This window comes from Dendrobium catenatum, unplaced genomic scaffold (genome assembly GCF_001605985.2).
Source record: "Dendrobium catenatum unplaced genomic scaffold, ASM160598v2 fragScaff_scaffold_1342, whole genome shotgun sequence".
NCBI classification, from domain to species: domain Eukaryota; kingdom Viridiplantae; phylum Streptophyta; class Magnoliopsida; order Asparagales; family Orchidaceae; genus Dendrobium; species Dendrobium catenatum.
In genome coordinates, this window is record NW_021319804.1 from 731,565 (window position 1) to 753,517 (window position 21,953).

Consider the following 21,953-nt stretch of genomic DNA (forward strand, 5'->3'; position numbering starts at 1 on the left):
AGAAGATCAAATTGGTTTTTTGATCCAATGGATCTAGAAGAAGTGATGTAGGCAAGGGGGGGAGGGGGTGTCTTAACATCTTGAGTCTTTGGGCTGCTTGTTGCCTCTCAGGTTGGACCTTGAATGCTTTGATTTTGAGCTAAATTCTTGAGAGCTACTTGGTTCTAGCTCATAAATGCTTGAACTAATGTTAGCTCATTAATATGAGGAGTTATTGCACTTGAAAGCTCATTATGTGGAGTTTGGAACCTTTCCTCTTCCCCTTCTTTGTGTCTCCTCGGTTCCTCCCTTGGTGTTGTTTCCGTAGATGGTTCTTCTCCCTTTGTTGGCTGCTGGTTCCAGTCCACTTTGCGCCTTTTAGGTTTGCTCCCTGGCTGCTTTCCCGTGGCTCCTCTACCCGGTTCCTATGCTGCCTTTTCGGTTTGTTCCCTGCCTGCTTTCACATGGCTGTTTTACCCAGATTTCCTGTGCCTTTTCAGGCGCTGATTCTGGAATGAATTGTGACTTTTTGGAAGCTGTTTGCTGCCCCTTTTGGTGGCTTTTCAAGTGTTGTTTTGGTCAGAACTTTTGGCCTCTAGTTCCCATAATTTATTCGGTTAATTAGTGTGTGTTATGGATGTTTGGCTGCCATCTTTTATCATATATATATATATATATATATGTGTGTGTGTGTGTGTGTGATGTTTAGAGAGTTTTTAGTGAGAGTTATGATGATAATTTTTGGATCAAACCTGCGGGTTTCTTTGGAATAGCTTGCGAGCTATGTCCTACGCCTCTCTCCTCTCTATAGCTTGCGAGCTATACTTCGTCTCGGCTTCTAATCTCATTCTTCTTCCCGCAAGTATCCACCCCATCATTACATTTCTTCTCAATCAAGAAGTGCAACTTTATGAGCTTTATTTTAAAAGTTTGTAAGTGTCGTTTGTAAGCGTCCTTTGTTGTAAGCGTCATGTTTTATTTATAAAGTTTGGTTTTGTCGTATTTTGTTTAGTTTTGAGTATTTTGTGTAATTCCTATTTCCTAGGAAGCCTTTGTTTTTGCTTGCATCAAGAAGCAAAACACCAAGACCATTCAATTGAATGGTTTGACCTTTTTGGGATTCACCTTTACTTCAAAATGTGTGAAACATGAAATTACAAGTAAATGAAGATTCACATAACTTGATTAAGAGGCTATGAGGGAGAATTAATTGTTGCAATAGCTTCGCCTAAGCACAGGCTGCACAGCGACCAAGTTTGTTGAAGGAAGCATTGACTAAGGGTGGATGGGTCGCTAAATCACCAAAGTGATGAAAACCTCGCCGGAGATCGGACTTCTCACGCATAGCGAGGGATTTGAGGGTAGAAGACGCTAAGGATCACTCACACGCTCGCAGGAGAATGCGAGAGATTCCTAATCGCGTGCTGATTTCAGCTCTAAGGGAGTCAATTTATAGAAAATTCATAGATGGATCGACATGGAAATCCAATGATCGTCGACAATGCCAATTGGCTAGGCTGTTAAGAATTGACCAATAGGAGTGAGACAAGTATCCCAAGCCATTACCAGAGTTTAAGGAGGCTCAAGCTGATGGTTTACAAGGAGTGAAACCACATGGGTGATTTGACCGTGGTTAAAACGCCGGCTAAGATGGCGTCAGCCGGCCTGCTAACTCACCAACCTTCCAAGGAACTTCAGAAAAACAACAAATCGGGACTAGATTGAGCTTAAGAGAGTTTGGATTTAGTTTGAGATTTTAGGTGTGCTCAAGTAAAGGAATTTGACCCACTTGGGTTTAGGTGTGCTTAGGCACATGGATTTAATTCACATAAGTTTAGGTGTGATCGGGTCATGAATTTGACCCACTTGGGCTAACCCAAGTGGGTTCGTTCACCAGTGGAGCAAGGTTAGGACCTTAGGAATGCTTAGCCAAGAGAGTATTTGGTTTTTATTTGAATAGGATTGATTCAAATGAACCCAAGGTGGGTCACTTGGGGAAATTTGAAAATTTTGGGTTGAACATGTTCAAGGAGACTTGACATGGGTCGAGTATGAACCCAAATGTTCTTAAAATTTGATAAGCTCATTTGGAGTCAATGCGAAGACTATTTGATTAGGTTTACGTACTTAGGTTTGAATTTAGGATTTCTTAATGACCTGACCAAACTGGGTTGATCATAATCAAAATGCTTAACCGTGGGTTAACCATGAGTAAAAGTGTTATTGATAAGAGTTTGACTACTCAGGCTTAATGCCCAAGTCAACAGGTTTAAATTAGGTGTTTAGGATTGAAATTAGACTTTCAGGATAAGCATCTAACTTTGGACAAACCCCTTTTTGACCAAGGGTCAAAGGGATTGATCATGACTCTTTGACCCATGAGTGGGTCTAAGAGTAGGTCATAGGTCTCTAGAGTAAGTCCTAGGTTTTAAAACATTTTAAGTATTTTGGATATTTTTAATGTTTGACTTAGGGTTGACCTTGTGGAGTGCACTACCTATCTAGGATGACTAGAGAGTGTCCTACGTTCTTTAGGAGGCTTCTATGTCTATTCAGAGTTAACTGGACCATGGATGGTATAAAGGCCCACCTAAGAGTTCTTTTGGTTTTGGGATTTGTATCTGACTTTGTCAAATACCGTCCCAGCCATCCCTTGGCTCTTGATCTCATGCCCAGCATGACGATTCGTGGGAAGCTCACTTGGATCATGCCATTCTCCTTCATATTTGGGAGGCCGATTTAGAAGGATTATATTAGGATAATTATGCATTATTCTATAATTATTTGTTTCTTCATTAAAATACCCTGTATATAGGGGTGTCAATTCGGGTCAACGGTTCGGGTTCGGGTCGAACCCGACTTGACCCGGCCGTAAACGGGTTGACCCTAACCCGACCCGATTTTACAAACGGGTCAAGTTTGTCAACCCGAACCCGACCCGTGCGGGTTATCGGGTTGACCTGACCCGACCCGACCTGCAAACCCATTTGATTAAACAAAAGGCATGCGACGTCGGACGAGGCACGGAGGCAATGTCGATGTAGCCTGGTGGCCTGCTACTACGGACAGCAGGTCGAGCGACCGATAGTCGCCAAAGCCTGTATCTCCGGCGGTGTCGTTTAACGGTCGAAGGACCTGCTGGGTCGGCGAACAGACTGTCGGAGTCATTTTCCTTTTTGGATTCGGATGCGGCAGATGGCCTCATAAGTAATGAATGACAGCTAACGTGAAGCCGTGAAGGGACTGTGTCAGGCTAAGAAGTGATCTACTACTTTTATTTTTATAACAATAAGCACGAGTTCCAAGAGTATAAAGCAAATATAAATATTAAATGTAAAAGATCTGATTAATTTTTTTGAAAAAGAGTCATATCATGACTTATTTAATAGCCTTATTTAATGTGATCATAGAAATATAATTTAATATCCGTACCTCCAGGCTCCGATCTTTGACCCCAGCTCCGGCGACCCCACTCCGTTGACGCTGACCCCAGCTCCTTTAAATCGGGTCTTTGACGCGCGGTGGTGTGCGAGGTTGAGGCGTAGAGCAGAAAATGATTTCGGGTCAAGGATTTCGAGTCAAATTGGGTCAATGTCGGGTTAGCGAGTTGACCCGGACCCGACCCGTTTTTTCAAATGGGTCAAAAACTGTAACCCGAACCCGACCCGTTTGTTAAACAGGTCGGATCCGGGTTCGGGTCAGGGTTATTGGGTCGGGTCAAAAATTGACACCCCTACCTGTATGGATCTAAAAATATAGATAGTTTTGTATAATAAAATTAAATTTTTTTCCCCTCTCCAATTCTTTGAATTTAACATGGTATCATAGCAGGGAGTCGAACTCAACGAATACAAAGGCTAATGAAGTGAAGACGGGTAGAGGTGGAGAAGGAACAGAGCCAGAGAAAACAACGAAAGCTAATGCCTGATGGCCATGATATGTTAACATGGCCAACTCGTGAAGCTTCTTACAACAAGAGCACGCATACTCCATCAAAAGGTTCAGAAACGGCTGAGCCCGCACCTCTGCTTTTGGGGGGAATCTGGGGAGTCGGTAGATGGCGAGAAGGAGAATAGCGATGTGCAGAGCTCGGTTAGCCTATCGAGGCGCCGTCAGCAAAGGCTACATAAAGTGATTTCCAGTAATAGTGGTGTAGCCAAGGAGGCGAAGACGAATGTCGTCTCACCCGTCACCGCCAACGCCAACCACATCATTGTCGCCTATGATACACGGATACGGACACAACAACATGGATATGACATGATATGACACGGGGCACACTAATTATTGAAAATATAGGACACATGCAAGGGTTAGAAACGGTATTATAATTTTTACATTTTAAAATTAGTGTATAAAAATTGAATAAATATACTATTAAAAATAATTTAGAAATAATAAATCATTTAACTAGAATTTGTACTTAAAATGATTAATATTAGGCTGTCGAGAGTCAGGAGTCGATGTCGTCTATCAAGTATCGAAAGAGGAGATGACAATGTTGTTGAGAGTTGTACATTGATGTTATACGATATCAGGCGTCCATGTCAAGAGGGCATCTGTCATCGATGTTAAGAGGGCGTTGGTCGTCGATGTTAAGACAGTGTCGGACAAAGATGACTTGTCAAGTTGTGGGTGTAAAAATTATGCTTAATCGAGCATTAATGTCAATACAATGTCAGACTTTAATGTTGAGATGGTTTTAAAATATCGATGTTGTAACGATGTCGCTATTAAGATGACATCGAACATTGTTTTTAAACCAAAGTTGTGACCGGCCACAGAGAAATTAAAATGAAAATATTTGTTAAATGGGGTATTGAGTGTGGATGATTGATTTGGTATTATGAATAGGAAATAAGAAATTTAGTTTTTATATTTTAAATAAATAAATATTTGAAATACAAGAAATTAGTTTTTAAGCCATAAAATGTTTAAGAAAAACTTGTTGAACACGTGTGTCTAATTTGTATTTAATATTTTTTAACTAAACATGTTTTTGCGTGTCTAACACGGTCAAAGAAGTGTCGGACATGTGTCGTGTCGGATACGTGTCGGACACTGCCCGCCTCTTTAAGGAGAAGTGTCAGTGCATCATAGATTGACGCTGAATCGCAACCATTAGCTACCTTCTTCGAGATCATTCGATCGAGCCAGTACGAATTCATTTTCTTGAGATGGCTCGAGGATTACAAAAACACGAGATACCGAAGCATGATTAGGAGACGCGTGGATATGGAGATCGTGCGTGCTAGGCTGAAGTGGAGGGGAGCTAAATACTCCAGGGTGGAGTTCTTCCGTGATCTGCTACCTCTATGCAACAACGTCATCATCTTCTTTTATAAGAACTAGTCAGAATCAACATGCGCTGTCCATTTATTGCAAATGATTTATAAAAAAATGATTGTGATGTTGTCGAAGCCTGCTAGTGCGAAAACGGATGCGACACCAAAGGAGGCCTTATCGATGCTTACAAAGATGGTTACTAAGTTAAAGATGGATTCATATCTCAACAATTCACTATCGAAGAAGAATCAATCATTGGGTTCCCTAATTGCTTGACGGTAGTGTAGCTTCAACTCCAAGGCAGCAGCAGCCGCCACCAAGGTAGAAGTGGCTAGGAGGGCGGAGAGGGACCATGATTTGGATTCAGATCAGAAGGAGCGAGATGGGGACAAGTAAAGCAGCATCGCAAAACCTAAGACGAAGGAGATATCAAAGGTATCAGGAACAAGGGGCTTAAGGACTAATAAGAGTCGTGGCAAACATGTTGGTTCTTATTCCAAGAACTCCAAGCAGTCTCCTACGTTGAAGCCTAGCCCAAACGTCAATGAGACTACTGAAGCTCCAACAAAGGTAAAAAAAGAAGTCTGTAGCCGCTCCATCTAACGTGACACCAAAGAAAAGGAACATGATAGGAAATATTTGAGTTCGCAAGTAATCCTAACGGATATACTTGAGTTCGCAAGCAAACCTAACAAGAATTTGGTAAAAACAGCAAGAAGAAACAAGAATAATGATGCAACAACCCAAAAATCAATAGATTTTATTAAGCAACTCAAAGCAAAGCAAGAATAAGAAAATATACAAATGATCCTTTATTCGATGATCGTTCTCTCCCAATATCTAGACACTAGGTCTAGAGCCCAAAACTCCCAAGAAACTACAAGAGAACACAATACTTAGGCATACCTACCCCTTCCCCTCTCTTCCCTATTTATAAACCTCCTAAGCCCTAGCAGCCCCTCTCTCCTTGCCAAAAATATCTTTATTTTAATTTTTAAATCCCCTAATGGACCCCACCTTGGGCGGCAACCCAAATTAAGGTCGTGGGCCCCATGGCTTAGGCAGAAAAGCCCCGTGGCTTAAGCGGTAAAGCCATTGGAAGAAGATTTGAACTGCCTCCTGTAAACAAGGGCTGGCCCACGTGGGGTAAGCTGGGTTGTGTCCTGCACCTCCTTAACAGAATGTCACTAGTTTTCTTGATCGTTTGAGGAATTCATCTACTGAAACACTTCTAAACTTGCCGAAAAGCTCGGGTGGTGGATCCAGTGGTAAAGTGGCAATCCGCAGACGAGGGGTTTGGCTTTGCAATTGATTGAGAGTATTTTGACAAGGCCTAAATCTCATCATATTTTGATAAATGGTGATGTTAGAAAAGGAGAGCGTATTGTCCCTCCTTGTGCACTTGATTTGTTGATGCAGGCTACTTTTCTTGTCCCCTCTACTCAAGTGAAGGCTATAGAGAGATTAGAAGCACTTTATCCTATCCTGAAAGAGCTGGCATTTGTTGGTTCTCCGGGTTCCCACCATTAGCCTTCATTGCCGGAATTTTAAAAAATACGGGTTCTCACCATCAGCCTTCATTGTCAAAATTTTGATGAATATTATTTCCCACCACCAGTCTTCCTTGCAAGAATTCTAAAGAATATTGGTCCTACTTCCTTCGTGCATCCAAGATCGAGGAGAGATCGAGTGGGAGGGCTCCTCTTGCGTGCACCAAGGGCGGAACCGAGATGAGCCGAGCGAACCTCATGCATGCATATGGAAAGAGCCAAGAGTTTCCTCTCATGCAGGTCTAGGGTCATGACAAGCAAAAGTACGAGACCTGCACTCCTTCCTCATATCAAACTAGAGTGATCATGGGCCTTGTGTGTTCATGTATGGGGTCAATCGAACAGGAGTCTATTCATGTGGAGTTGGATGATTGATTTGTATTGGGTCGAAGGCTGTCTCGATCCGACGGGGGGAGATATGTGTGCCAATTGTTGAGCCGCCTGAGACATGTTTTTTTTGTTGTTGTCTGGAAGTTGTTGTAACCCTTAAAACATTTTTTTCTCTACTGTCATGCCTTCATTTTCGGCCATCCCTTATTGTAGTTATCATATCTATAACCAAAACAACATTCATAGCTACCCTGCTTAATATAGCTCTAACTTTATGGGACTGATTACTAAGCTGGGAATGATAGATCTGTACTCCTCAGCTTGAGGGGGAGTGTCAAAAACCATCCTAGTCATCCCTAGGCTCTTGATTATATGCCCAACATGAGGATCCATGAGAGGCTCACCTGGATCATGCCAATCTCCTTCTATATTTGGGTGGCTGATTTAGGAAGGATTATATTAGGACAATTATGAATTATTCTATAATTATTTGTTTCTTTATTAAGTTATCTTGTATAGATTTATAAATAGAGATAGTTTTGTATAATAACATTAAGCATTTTCCCTCTCCAAATATTTCAACCTCACAAATGGGTTTATAAAGGGTTAAAGTGGCTTTTAATGGACTTATGGGGTCTAGGGTAGACTCCTAAGGATCCTCGATACCACTTAGGGCAAACTAGGATTAATCTAGCATAACAAGGGCCTTATGATGGTGCAACCAATAAAATTACGTTAGGATTACAAACTAAAAGTCCTCCTTATCATAAACATAGACAAACACTTATATAATATACCAAGGATTTTTAAGAATCCACCCATGAATGTCCTATAGTGAAGTTCATATAGTAAGGAAGAAATATAAATAACTAAACCTAAGCTCATCGGGATTATGTTAATTTCATTCAAAAATGAGGTCAACAATTCTCACACTGCGTGAAGTCCTCTCCAAAGTCGGGTCCGCCTCTCTTGATTTGTTTGCATGCCTTAAAAAAAAAGGAAAAAAGCCCTCTATACCATTCATTGCTCTCTTCCTCACAAAACTCTTAGGGCCCTCCAGATCTCTTCTCTCTTGCTCCCAATTTTTGGATTTTCCTCAAGAAAATTCTTCATATGCCACAGAGGTGTTAAGATCGACCCAATAAAATCAAGAAGATCATTGAAATGTCACTGCCAAAAAAACAGTTTTTTTTCCTTATATATTTTCTTTCCTTGTCCTAATTTGTTGATTTACTGTCATTAATTTTTCAGTGCTCTTAATTTTGATAAAAAATGACACATCAAAAATACAAATTGCAAAAATTAATTTATTCACTAATTTTATATATTTCAAATTGATTGATGAAATTCTCAAATTATTTTGAACATCATCACCAATTGGTTTTAAACTTTAGTGCTGCTTGTTTATATGTAAAGAAAGTCATTGAATTAATTAGTGAATCGATATCTCTGAATCCTTTTTTTTTTTTTCATAAAAGCTACTAAGCATCATATTGCTTTCATTTAGCCCTAACTCTAAGTTTTCCTGAATCATTTAACCATCTATGTATGGCATATGTGATATGTGTGGATAGATGGTTGAAAATATGAATGCACATGAGGGAAAGGGTGATGGTGGATGAAAGGAAAATAGATATTCAAATGCACGTAATGTACATGGTTGCATGTATGAATTTATATGGGAGGATGGATGACTTGATGGACAGATGGATGCAGGTATGCATTTACACAGATGAATGAATGGATGGATAGATTGTTTAAATTATGAATAAATGTATGCAGGTATGGATAGATACAGCCTGGAAATACAGAAGGATGATTAGATAGATGCACATATATATATACATGAATGTAAAGATGGATGGATGCATATCCGTATGGACGTCATAGTAGGCTTGGATGTATCTTTATATGTATAAGAAAACAATGGGTTCATATCAGACTACTCTTGTAGTAATATTTTATTTCCTAAATATGAAGACAACGTCCAATTCATTTATTTCATCAGTGCAATTATGTCTATTTGTTTGGGAAGTTATATTTTCGTCCTAACTATGGTCCTCCGTAGCTTTAAAAAACTGAAGTCATCCAACAAAATTTCCAAAAACTAATTAGACCGAGGAGTCGCCTTCTTTAAAAATAAATTCTCATAGGAACAACACTATGAGTTTGGCAATTTATCTGCTGTGGGCGTCAAAGCATTAGAGAACAATTCCCCAGCATGAAAGGATTGAGAAGGACCCACCCATGGTATACCAATCAGCATACCCACCATAAGTTCAAGAATCAAGATATCCAAGTGCTCCCACACCTACACCCCCAAATAAGGACTGTAAAGCGGGACTATTTAAGATTCCTTTCATATTTTGAGCAAACAAATTATTACTTCTCAAATAATGAGAATCAAATTTGTCAGTCAAGTAAACTGAGGAACCAAGAAGGGCTTATTTTAATGATAAGTGGAACATTCGCGCATCGCCACATCTCTGCCTTTTTCTCTAGCCGAAAAAAATAGCTTTTTGGGTATACGCAGCTGCAAAGTTGCAATCCTGCTCACACCCCTAAGAATTTGCTCGTTGGCAGCAGGCATTGGCATGATATACGAAAACAATTCAAAACAAAGCACACAGTTTTGACTTCATAGCAAGATTATCGGTTATTCTCCTTGTAGCTTTAATTGTATCTTCCCAATCAAGCTAATTACTTGAACAAAGAAAATTTCATATAAAAGAATGAAATTTTTTGTTATAAGAGAACAAACTGCAACTGGTATCAAGCTGAAGCTGATCTGAATAATTGTATATGATGTTAGAATTCTTAAACATACATAATGTTAAATTATGAAGCCTATATTTTTCCCTAAAAAGAAAATGCACTGCTAAAACTTAAATGCAAATCAACCTTATTTGTGGATTATTTCATTAACATTTTTTCAACGGGTACGCTTTTTATATCTAATATACTACAAGAGAAATTATGATTGCAATTAATCAAAATAAAATCATAATGAAACCTGCAATTGCGACAGCATTACGTAGCCATCCATATAAATTTTTTTGTGTATTTTGCACGTTGATCTTCTTTTCTATTTTCTCGTCTTTACCCTTTAGATTTGAATTAAATTTTGCTATTTACGAACACTTCTCAGTACAAATATGAGAAAGATATTATTTTTAACAAACCTCTATTGTGCCTGCAACTTGTGGCTTATATTTGATGCATTGTTTATACAGGAGATCTTCAGCTATATAGTGGGGGTCAACAAGATGGCCTCGCAAGAAAATCTTAAAATTTTCAGGTAAACGCAAATACAGGATGGAAGCATATGCCTGTAAAAATGCAAATAATGGAATCAGCAATATCATCATCAAATACAAATTAAAGTTCCACTAGCACAAAAAGAGCTGACCCGTAGAGAATAATGAAAACGATTTCCAATATGCCCTTCATTCAAATCTTTAGCAAACCTAGAATTATGCCTCGCTTTAGGTGTTCCGCTTATTAAAATATCCTGAAAACAGTAAATGTTTGGAAGAAAATCACTCTATAGTAAGTAGATAACCATGATTCATAAACTATAGCATTAAAATTAAATTATGCATTGAGCAGAGAACTCCAACTAAATGGCATTAAGAACTGAAATAACGGACAAATTTAAAATTAATTAATTTATACAATGCTCAATATTTGTAGATGAACAGTGTTCAATGAGGACAGGCCTAGAGCAGTTTGTAATAGGTAAACAGCGATCATGTCCATATGAACCATAAATATGAAATGCGTGTAAAATCAACCACACAAGAAACGAAGCAAAGTTATCTTACCTTCTCATTTGTGTCAAAATCAAGCTCAGGATCTCCATTATCGTTTTGCCAAAGATTGAAAACAATAATTCTTGTCCCGCAACCTTTAATATGGTTGAACTGTTCCAGAGGTTCAAATAAAATCAAATTCAAAGGATTGTCAATAACTTCAGATGAATATCTGGATATTATTGAATGGTATGCAGTGAAGGCTTTCACAATAAAGGTAAAACGAGATACAACAGAGTAGCTGTAAAGTGTTCATTCATATTTTAAAACAATGGTGATAGCTGCAGCACAGCCTCATCCGTAAGAAGACTATCGAGTGGAGTGTAACACTGTAGTGACAGCAATATTGTTTTATACTTGGTGGTTGTGATTTGCTTCTACGGTTATATGCGGAGGGCTAGAATATGAAAGTACGAGTGGTGTTAAAACTGTAGGATGAGTACGGTTATTAATGCCATTAGCCACAAATTGATGGCCTGGACTAAGACGCTTCAACTTGTCGCGTAAGCAGTGAAACCGATTGTTGTTTGTTTCTTAACAGATTATAAGAGGATTGTCCAGCCAATGAAGGCACAATATATGATTGTTGATTTTTTGTCAAGGACCCAATCCGAGTCTGCGTAGGTTGTGAGCCAAAGGTTACCTTTGTAGATTAGCAAGCCGTAATGAAGGGTGCCTTTCAGGTAGTGGAATAGTCTCTTGAGTAGTTGGTAGTGAATGAGAGAGATTTATGCATTTGTTGGCAGAGATGATTACAAAATAACTAATGTCTGGGCAAGCAAAATAGGGCAATGGAGATATATATGGTGATTGCCTACATCTTGTAGAGGAGCAACAAGTTTTTCGTGCTGAATGTGAATCCAAGTTGTTAAAGGTGAGTAACGAGTGTGGTGAAACATTACCGAGGCGATTTTTTATAGTTGTAGATAGCCTTATGGAGAAATACAGATCGTCAACACTTTGGCAACATGTTTGAAGGTTTCCGTATAATCTAGTCCATATTCTTGTAGATAACATTAAATGAAAAGGCAGGCTTTCTATTGCGCAAAGGTGCCATCTAAATTATACTTGTGTCTTATGTCCATTTGCAACCAATAAGGTTCTAATTCTAAGATGGTAATACAAGCGTCCATGTCTCTTGTTGGAGAAGAGCATTGAAATATAGCTTGTCACCATTCTGAATCTATGATGGTTGTGGTGTAGTAGGTGGGATCAATATTAGTGATGGAATGGGAGACTGAAGATGTGCTTCAGGCGGCCATCCCCCATTTTTTAATAGGTTCGCATTGGGTTGCTTGGGATTATAGTGGTAGGTATACTAGCAAGGGGTGATGGTGTTGGAACTCCCGTATTGAGGAAAATTTGAGTTGTAGGTGGAGGGGTCGAACGAACAGATATATGTGGAAGCTGGACTTGATGAGGAGTTGTAGTTGGGTGAACTAAAGAATGCATAAAGGCGCTATTCGAGAGAGATACGAGTGTTAAATGTGGTGGAGATGATTGTTTGCAATGCACCGACTGAGTGGATTATAGAGTTTCATACGGGAATATGTTCTCGTTGAAAACAGTATTGACAGTACCGTATATCTTGCCCGACAGAAATTTAAAGAAACAATAAGCCTTTTAAGATTGAGCATGGCATATGAACACAAATGGGAAGAATCTTGGGGGTACTTTGTTTGTGGAGTAAGGTTTGAGGAAAGGAAAGCACTGACACCTAAAACTTTTTAGGCATGAATAGTTGGGTCGAGATTTGTGCAAGATAATCATGAAAGACGGTAACCAATTGATGAAATAAATGGAAGTAAAGAAGAGATCTACCCATAATATAGGTACGTGGGCATTGAGTAGTGGAGTGCATACGATGCCAACAATATGCCAATGTTTGCATTTGGTGACATCCTTTGCTCGGGGTTATAAGGTTGGGTATAATGATGATTAATGCCCTACATTAAATATATTGGTGGGTATATTGATGATTAATGCCCAACATTAGCATAATATATTTGAAATGTAAATGCCCCAAAATAGTCCCCGAATATTAGTAAACATTGAATTTAGTCTCACACTTTCATGATGACTGACCCAATTTAGTCCCTCAACTATTAGTAAATGTCCTAATTTGATCTCAAGACCAAAAGTAATAATTAAATACTAAATATTTTGCCCTTGTTGGGAGAGTTTAGGTTGTGATTAAGGTCAAACTTTTAAATAGTTGATTAAATTAAAGATAAAACATACCTAAATGTTTTGCCCTTATTTTACGAATATTTTATGATCGGGTTTCAAATTTCTCATAGGCACAAGCTTCTATATATAATTATCCCTCCTAATGATGATAGAGAACTTTTAATGAAGGTTAGTCATTAAATAGACACTAAATGCCGCACATATAGTAACAGCAATTTTGATTTTATGATTTAAAATTTTATCATTCTATACTTAAAGTGGATGCTGGGGGAATGATGACAGACCCGATCCATATCTCATAATTCCATCAATCGGCGTTATCATGATCCATACTATGATTAGTCAGAGGAAATAGTTCACCCCTTGCCAAAGGGTTCATATTTGGAACCATGAGTTGCGTCATTTAGGGGAGCCCATACACCTAGGTTAGATGTTTGTCTAATGGAACAAATTTAAGTTAGCACTAATTAATAGAGTTTTATATTAAGTGCACCCTATAATTCATTATTCAAAAAAATTTAACCATGGGAGAACTTGAGGGCTCTACACACGATCGTACCTCAATTGTGTCATTTTGACAAAATCACCCAATCAGAAGGTCCTGGTTATAATTGTTTACTTGTGATACCATTTGGCAACAAAACTACTAGTTAGAGAACATGTGTTACGCCTTGCACACAAGAGATCATTTGAGAATGAATCGTAATGATACACTCAAGAAGACATTGGGAGAGTTAGCGTTAAAAGAAGAGAGTGAGAGAGAAGTTAATAGAGAGAGAGGAAAGGGAGAAAGATAGTGGGGGAGAAGATGAAAAGTGAGAAAGGAAGAGTTGGAGAGAAAAATAGAGAAAAATAGAGAGAAATAGAGAGAGAGTAAAAGGGAAACCTAATGATAGTGAGAAAAAATGAAGGGGAACGATAGTGAAAGAGAGGGGAAAGAGAGATAGAGAGAGGAAGTGAGATGGAGAATTAGAGAGAGAATAAGAAAGGGAGGGAGAAATGGAGAGAGAAAGGGAGCATGAGATAAATGGAGAGAAAAAGAGAAATAGAGGGTGAGAGAAGATAGAGAGAGGAAAAAGGAAATTAGTGCAACAGTGACGACAACAACAGCGGCAGTGAGGATGGCAGCGACAATGACAGCGTTCAACAGTAGCTTGGGCGAGCTTGTGCCAGCAGTGGCAATGGTGGTAACATGGTGAGATGAGGTCACACGAAATAGAAAAACAAGTGTAAGAGTGAGAGGTATTGAAGATATTGAGAGGGAGAGAGGGAGCATGAGGGAGAAATATGGACGGTCGTGCACAAGCATTCAATTTGAAGTGGTGGTCATGCGCAAGTACGATATGGTATAGACTTGGTATGCCTCGTACATAACTGCATGTAAGGTTTTTTTTTTAACAAATACTTTTACCTTATAGAAGCCATCACACTGAATAAAAGATTATTAAATAATCTTAATTTCGAAGAAAACAAGTTATTTCACATGATTTTTCATGAACAATTGATGCAACTTCAATTCTTAGCTATAGCTTACCTGATTTAGCAACTCCTCTTCTTTAGAGAATGGGGACCATCTTAAAAGAGCAGACAAGTTATCACGAAAATGTTTATCACTATGGCGGATCATCCTTACAAATCCTCGAGTCAAAGGATTGAAGTTGTAGTCCACCTACCACCAATGGAAATCAATGAAAATATAATTATACTTGAGGAAAAGTGATCCGACCTAATAGCAATTGACTGTCAAAAGAAGTGAGTGAACATAAAAAGTATAGTAATATCAAGGGAACAAAGAGATGCTGAATGAAATTACTCTTATGGAAATCTTTACCATTGGCACTAGAACATCATCACAGCCTGTTTGCCTTAGAAAAGTATATGAAAGAATCCCAACACTTTGAGTTAATGACCTAATGAACACAAGTCAGAGATGATTCATGGTTACAATTCCAACAGAGTGGATTTGGAATGAAAATAATGATGGAAACAATCATTCTAGACTATCAGTGTTACAAAGGACCCAAGTAAAGCAACATACAGACAAAGCTATATGTTACATGCCAAAAACGCATGTCTGATTCAAGATGGGACTTGCCTCATTATTCTAAGACTAAAAATTTCCATTTAGCTAAGGGGCCGCTTGATTTGTTGAAAAAAGAATGTAGAGTGAACAAGAATACAATGTGAAATGCAATATATTTGAAATGCTTAGAGTTGTTTGGATAAATATAAAACAAATATAGGTGAATTTTGTAATTTTCTTTCAAGAAAAATGAATACAATGTAACGCTCAACAATGGTAGTGGTCAACAGCAATGATGGGCGGCATTAATGGCAAAGGGCGACAACCAGCATCGAGTAGTGGTAGGTGGCCACTGACAACAAGTGGGTGACGAGGTTGACATGGAATCGGAGGAGGCAAAGGGCGGCGAGCAACCGACAGCTACGACTGGTGGCGGACAATGGGAGCCAGCTTGCTATGAGAACGGAGTTAGCTTGAGATGTATTTTGGAATTCAACCAAAAATAGGCAAATTTTGAATTCATCAAAATAAACTACAAAGTGAATTTAGAATTAGCTAAAAGTTTACTATATATTCATTTTTCATCAAACCAAATAACAAACTTTTTAAAACCTTGCATTTGAAATACTTTACGCTCACTTTGAACCAAACCAAATAGCCCCTTAATTGATTAATTGTAAAGATATTTTAGCTTCATTATTATACGCCATTCCATGGTAAAAAAAAAACCAAATATAATCATCTAAAGCATATCAGTACTGTCTAATTAAAAATTGATGGGAAATCATTGACCAGGCCTCAAAATTGCATGAAGTTGCACTGTCAGCAAACTCACCTGCAGACTGATAATTTCAAGTACGGTGTAGAAGCCTTAAGATAGGTGTGAAACTTGTAAATCTTTTTTTCTTTTTTGGAAATACGAGTGTGTAATACAAAAAGAGATAAATGGATAGGCTAACAGGGAAACTACAAATAGAGCATACTCACAAGCCTTGCTTTTAGTGATGTGCATAAGACGAAGCTTACTCAAAAAAAGGATTCACTTAGCAAGATTGCAAGTTAATGCAGTTGGTATTCAGCATGCAGCTATGATCTTCAAGAACAAGAAAGCAACTATTTTGGAGCTCCAAAATTGATAGCATAGTCAATAAAGAAGCAAACAAAAAACAGAATAATAATGATATTACCTTTCTTTACAGCCACGACTAAAAACAAGTACATCTGGCCCTAACCGCATAGTGCTGGTTTTAAAACCATTTCCATCTGATCACAAGTACATTTATTGAAAGAGCAATGAATAAACCAGAGAAAATGCATGATGATAAGTGGAATGCCCATACATTGTCCAATCGAAGAATTTGATTGTTTATTTGAAAATCCAAAACTCATACAGTGCCGTATAGACTCCGGATCCATTCCACCTCCATCATCTATTTCCACAGTTCAACAAGAAGATTATCATCAATAAAGTCAGTTCGTGATTATAAAGCCTTTAGCCAACGGTACCCAAAGATCTGAATCATCACAGTTGGGGACTCTAGTAAAATGAATACCTTGAATCAACAGAGCGTGACTGCCCCCAAAATTTGCTATTTTATCTATAATAACTGAAGTTGCTCCATTGCATGCCTATTCCAAGTTATGCATTCCTTATGGACATCAGTTCTGTTTTCGAAATTGTCAATCATGGTATCCACATGATTCATGAATGCAATTAAAAAAAACAGACAAGAAATTGGAAATACAGATCATCAAACTAACACAACCCCTCCCTCACTCTAACGAAACAAAACAAACAAAAATAGGAATATAAATGAATACCTCATCAACTGCATTGTCAAGAAGCTCGGCTATGGCTGCAATTGTGAAACGAATATCACAATAAATTCCATGTGACTTTAATATAAATCAAGAGTACAAATAATGAACAAATTCATTTGAAAAAAGCTATGAGGCATACCGCTAAAAGCCCACTTGTGTGAAGTAGCATTTGAATGAAGAAATTTGGGATGGACACGCATGCGATTTTGATAAGCTGAGGTCAAATAAAGCAAATCATTAAATTTCCTATAAATATGCAGATCCGCATTTAATGGTTTTATCTGAAGCATATTCAGCAAGAGTTTAATCAACTGATCAAATATATGTTTTTTGGAATAACTGTACTTCCTTACTCTTCGAGGTTGGTTGGGTAGCATCAACAGCAGAATAATCTCCAGCCTTCCAGAACTGTCTGCAGGGTGGCAGAACTTTATGTGAGGTGGACCACTGGAATGATGGATTGAGAGAAGAATTCCTCATTTCAGGTAAGGAACTATTTCGTAATCCATTTATACTTCCAATCTCCAAAAACCCTGATGCATTCAAATCTGTTGAGATAACAGAACAAGTCAAGTCAATGACCAAGTTCATGAGAAGTAAACTCAGTACGGATTTACATAGATGATAAAATTTTCAACATAAATCTAACAGAACACGAGCAAAAAAAAAAATTTTAATCGACAAGTAGAAGTAATGTGATCATTAATAAATAACAGAGTATTAGCAGCATGAATGATATCATTGCGACAAAAAAATATAGGAAATGAGAAAATGATCAAAATGGTCTCTTGAATATTTATGAGAGATCAAAAGTATATTAAAGGATCATTGGTCGCTCAACTTCTTTAAAAAAAAAAACAAAATAGTTTCACCATGGGGCTATTTTAATTTTTTTTTAAATACTCGATGGACTAAAATGGTCTTTTAATATAATTTGTGACCATTTTGATCCTTCATAAAAAGTAAAGCAACTATTTTGACCATTTTCTCTATAGTAAAACTATAAATCACTCCTGAAAACATTTGTTGGATACTCCAAAATTTACATTGTCCAGAGTCACAAAACTTTTGCAAGCTCTGTAAGAATCGGCCCTAGTTATTAACAGAGGGGCGTGGGTCTCACAAACAGAACAGGAGAAGTTCGCGAAACAGGCACGGGCGAACGGCCGAACTCACGCGAAAAGGTTTGGGGAAGATTCGTTTCACCATTTTTTAGCAATCGATCGACTTGGAGGGTAAGATTAAACAACTCCTTTTCATTCTTATTGTTATATAAGCGGAGATTTCGGAGAAACAACGGTGAAAGAGAGGAACGATTTGAAAGAAAGCGAAGGAAGAATGTTTGTTTTATTTTTTTATATAAATTTGTTTCCTATTTTTAGTCTGATTAGTAGAAATATTAAATTGAACATGAAGGAAGATTGGAAAGCGGAAAAGAGAAGTTTTTGAGAAAGAGGAAAATATTCGGGAAAATTCTTTTCTTCCAAAAGTGAATAAAGTAAAATATTATTTGAGTGGTTTATATCAATTTATATTCTCAAATGCTAATTAAAGAAATCATTTTATGGTGGAGGAAGAAAGATTTACAAAGAAAGAAAGAAAGAAAAATTCGCGTTGAAGGCTTTCAGTGCAAGAAGACTATTGGAAGAAGAAAGATCAAAGTGGGTAAATTACCATCATGTATAGTCATTTTATTATTGAACTTTTATTTTATTTATTTTTCATGTTACTATGCAAGATGACACAAAAGCTTGTATAATGATGAATGTTGGCATTAAATGAACTCAAATACCAAAAAGAAAAACAAATGATATGATCTATATTTAAAAGTATAAATGAGATCTATATTATAAATAAAAGAATAAATGAATGAAGGATATAAATGAGATTGACATATTAAATAAATGAATGAAAGACAAAAAGAAAAGGATATGCATGCAAAAGGTATAGGAGTTCACCTCCGTATAGTACTGACTGGGGAATCAATGTACCCGTGCAAGTAAAAAAAGGGAAAAGGTAATGAAAAAGGAAAAGAAAATGGAAATGGTTAGACCTTTGGTACATTTAGATGGTGTTTCTGTACAAAATAAATGGGAAAAGGAATACATGTGAAAGTAAATGCTATAAATGAAAATGATATAGTATACATATAAAGGAATGAGTGTATGAAGTGAAAATGATGTATGAAGGAATGAATAGAATCAAATGAACTAAAGAAATGAAATGTATTTCAAATGTTAAATGAATGAACATATATCAAAAGTTATATGTATTGTACGTTATGCATGTTAATTGTTTTAGCAATTATCCACTGAGTTTACTCTGTAAACTCATTCTATTAAATAAATATTTTTAGATAATTCGCCAAGGATTTAGAAATGGCAGAAAGAGAAGAATATGTCTATAGAAGACGGAGAAATAATGAAAACATGTAATTTTATAATTTAACAAATGTTAAGTATTAGAAAAAAAATTAGTGGCTCTTCGGTTGAATGGAGTAAATTGTATGTTACATTGCTTATAAATTGAAATGATTTGATCCTACCGTCCGACTTTAGTTCCCGCCTCGTTAGGTCGAGCTTTCGAGTTGGGTCGTAACAAGCTCGGCTTTTGAAAAGCACTACTTTCATGCTATTTTGTATTTCAAAGATGGCTAACAATGTCTCAAATCATAACAATCTAGCCATATGCATCATACTCACTCTTTGTTCCCCAACCAAAGATTCATGTAGCCATTTACCTAGACACAGTCCTTTCAACAAGAACACAATGCATTCCTTGACTAAATACCATGATGGGTGCATTACGAATGAAAGAAACAATTGTTATGAACTCAGGCATTTATCAAAGACTTCCATCATGTTCATGATTTTCCTTACAGTGATAGTATGATGATCGTAGCATTTCTCACCAGTTAGACTTTACAAATTGCAAGATATAAATCCTTCTCAGTTAGATGATGAAGCTGGTAGTGAATAACCACCAACTTGGAAGGAATGAATAAATGCCCAACTTTACTTGGTTCGGCCAAACAAGCTTAGAATCTAAACATGGATGCCCAAATTGCTAGAATCTAAGCATATCTTAATAAGCTCATGGATTGATTTTTAGATTTTTATTTCCACCAAAAACTTCCATGGTGAGCCATAATATGATTTGATGTGAATGAAGCACTGGAAATTTATGGTTGAAACTCTTTCTCAAAAATGATAAATAACCCCCTTTTCTCTCCCTTCTTTCCCTTCACTTTTTCCTCCAATAATGGTTACCCACGAGCCGTATAATACCTATAAATATGGGTTGAACCGTTGAAATACCTTATAATTTTGTATTGATAAATGAAATATTTTGATGGAGAAGTGCACTTCATTTACTTATTGTTTAATGGCTAAAAGTTGTTTGTCTATTTTTAATCAGTTAAGTAGTTGCCTTTATATTTTATACTTGCTCTATGCTCCTAAAATATCTTTTTTCCACTACAGAAGCATCCTCCAAGCCCAATCAATCAACAATCAAAACCTTAAAACAATTCCAAATACTTTAGTATATATATTGGTCAAACTAAGAAGCACTAGGACCTAGTATTGTTCCCTACACCTTGGCATCTCATTAAACACCACCATCAACACCAGATCATAAATTCACATTCTAAGCTAAACCCAAAACCCTACAACAAAACTAAAAGGTTATATTGATCTGAATACACCTCATTGCTTTATAACGGTTTTATCAATCATTTCTAAGTCCACATATTAAACACAAAAACATAAACCCCGTATAAAACCTAATCTTCTTCATCAAACAGAGTTCTTAAATACACAAAAGGTATTATGCCCTCTTGCTTTGCATTATTGCATAGCGCGCATCAGTGTTCGTCCATGAATGCTTGCTTTCACTTGCTGCATTACATTCAACACATCCAATGAAAACCTTGTCAAATCAAAACAAAAACAAAAAATCATAAAATATAAATGCATACCCTCCATGCACTCTAAAACCCCCAAATGTAGGGTTTCCGATCAACTCCTATCACCTGCAACGACACAAAAAAAAAACCCAATAAACATCCAACAAAACAAATAGTTTTCTCAAACCTCAAATAAAAATAGTATTTCAACTTCACATTAAGAAAATAAAAATTAAATCATCATTTCTCTAAAACAGATTTTCCAATCACAATCAATAGAATGAACACTGAATGAGTAGTTCACATCAGATAAAAGCAACAGCAAGATAGGAAATGTATAGAGGAAGGAGGGAAACTTTACCTCGGTTAATCTCTGCAACTAAGCGTCTAACGCTTTGCTTTGATCATAAGTAATGGGAGACAAAGAAGAGTTATAAGCCCGTGAACGGAAATCGGTGGCCACTCCACTTCCGTCGCTTTTTGCGGAAGTGGAAATTGGGGCGCGGCGCGGAACAGAGATAGAGAAAATTATCAAAATATTTCGGTGGCCATTTTACAAGAAAGAGTATGTTTTAAATTTAAATTAGTCTAAAAAATATTTTAACAAAAAAATTTAAAAATAAGCAAATAAGGAACTTCAGTTTTAATAGAAATTAGAATTTAATTCTCCGGTTTCTATTTTAAGAATAATTTTAAAAAAAATCGGAATACAAAATTACGATTTTTTGAGAAACCGGAATTTCTTAACCCCGTTTCTTAAAATTTAAAACATTAGAAATCGAAAATAAAAAGAAAGTAATAAATTGCTATTTTATAAAAACTGAAACCGAAAATTAATTCCCATTAAATTATTCTCAAATAAATATTTAAGAGTTATAATAATATAAATAGAAAAAGTAAAATTAATTTTATTTAATTTTTTAAAACATAATCAGTTTTTATAAAATTTAAAACATTAGAAATCGAAATTTAATATTATAAGTTTTAATCATAAAATATTTAAGAAAAAATAATATAAAGTTTATAAATATTTTAATATAAAAATTAATATAAAG

General features: G+C 36.8%; 1 protein-coding gene across 3 annotated transcripts in view; it reads right to left on the reverse strand.

Annotated features, from left to right (window-relative positions):
* Positions 1-21,414, reverse strand: part of LOC110100702 (protein MICRORCHIDIA 6) — a 37,398-nt gene extending 15,984 nt beyond the window's left edge. For 2 of the 3 annotated variants that reach the window (XM_020828322.2, XM_020828320.2), the window contains exons 1-13: positions 21,260-21,414; positions 20,971-21,024; positions 17,345-17,539; positions 17,131-17,205; positions 16,992-17,026; positions 16,724-16,799; positions 16,511-16,600; positions 16,358-16,433; positions 14,961-15,057; positions 14,682-14,816; positions 10,970-11,068; positions 10,555-10,656; positions 10,328-10,474 (exon numbers count right to left, since the gene is read on the reverse strand). In XM_020828322.2, coding sequence (XP_020683981.1) covers positions 10,328-10,474; positions 10,555-10,656; positions 10,970-11,068; positions 14,682-14,816; positions 14,961-15,057; positions 16,358-16,433; positions 16,511-16,600; positions 16,724-16,799; positions 16,992-17,026; positions 17,131-17,205; positions 17,345-17,539; positions 20,971-20,977 — 1,134 coding nt within the window. In that variant the 5' untranslated portion in view covers positions 20,978-21,024; positions 21,260-21,414. The remainder of the gene's footprint in view (positions 1-10,327; positions 10,475-10,554; positions 10,657-10,969; positions 11,069-14,681; positions 14,817-14,960; positions 15,058-16,357; positions 16,434-16,510; positions 16,601-16,723; positions 16,800-16,991; positions 17,027-17,130; positions 17,206-17,344; positions 17,540-20,970; positions 21,025-21,259) is intronic. The other variant, XM_020828321.2, reaches the window with a different exon arrangement.
* Between the last annotated feature and the right edge of the window lie 539 nt (positions 21,415-21,953).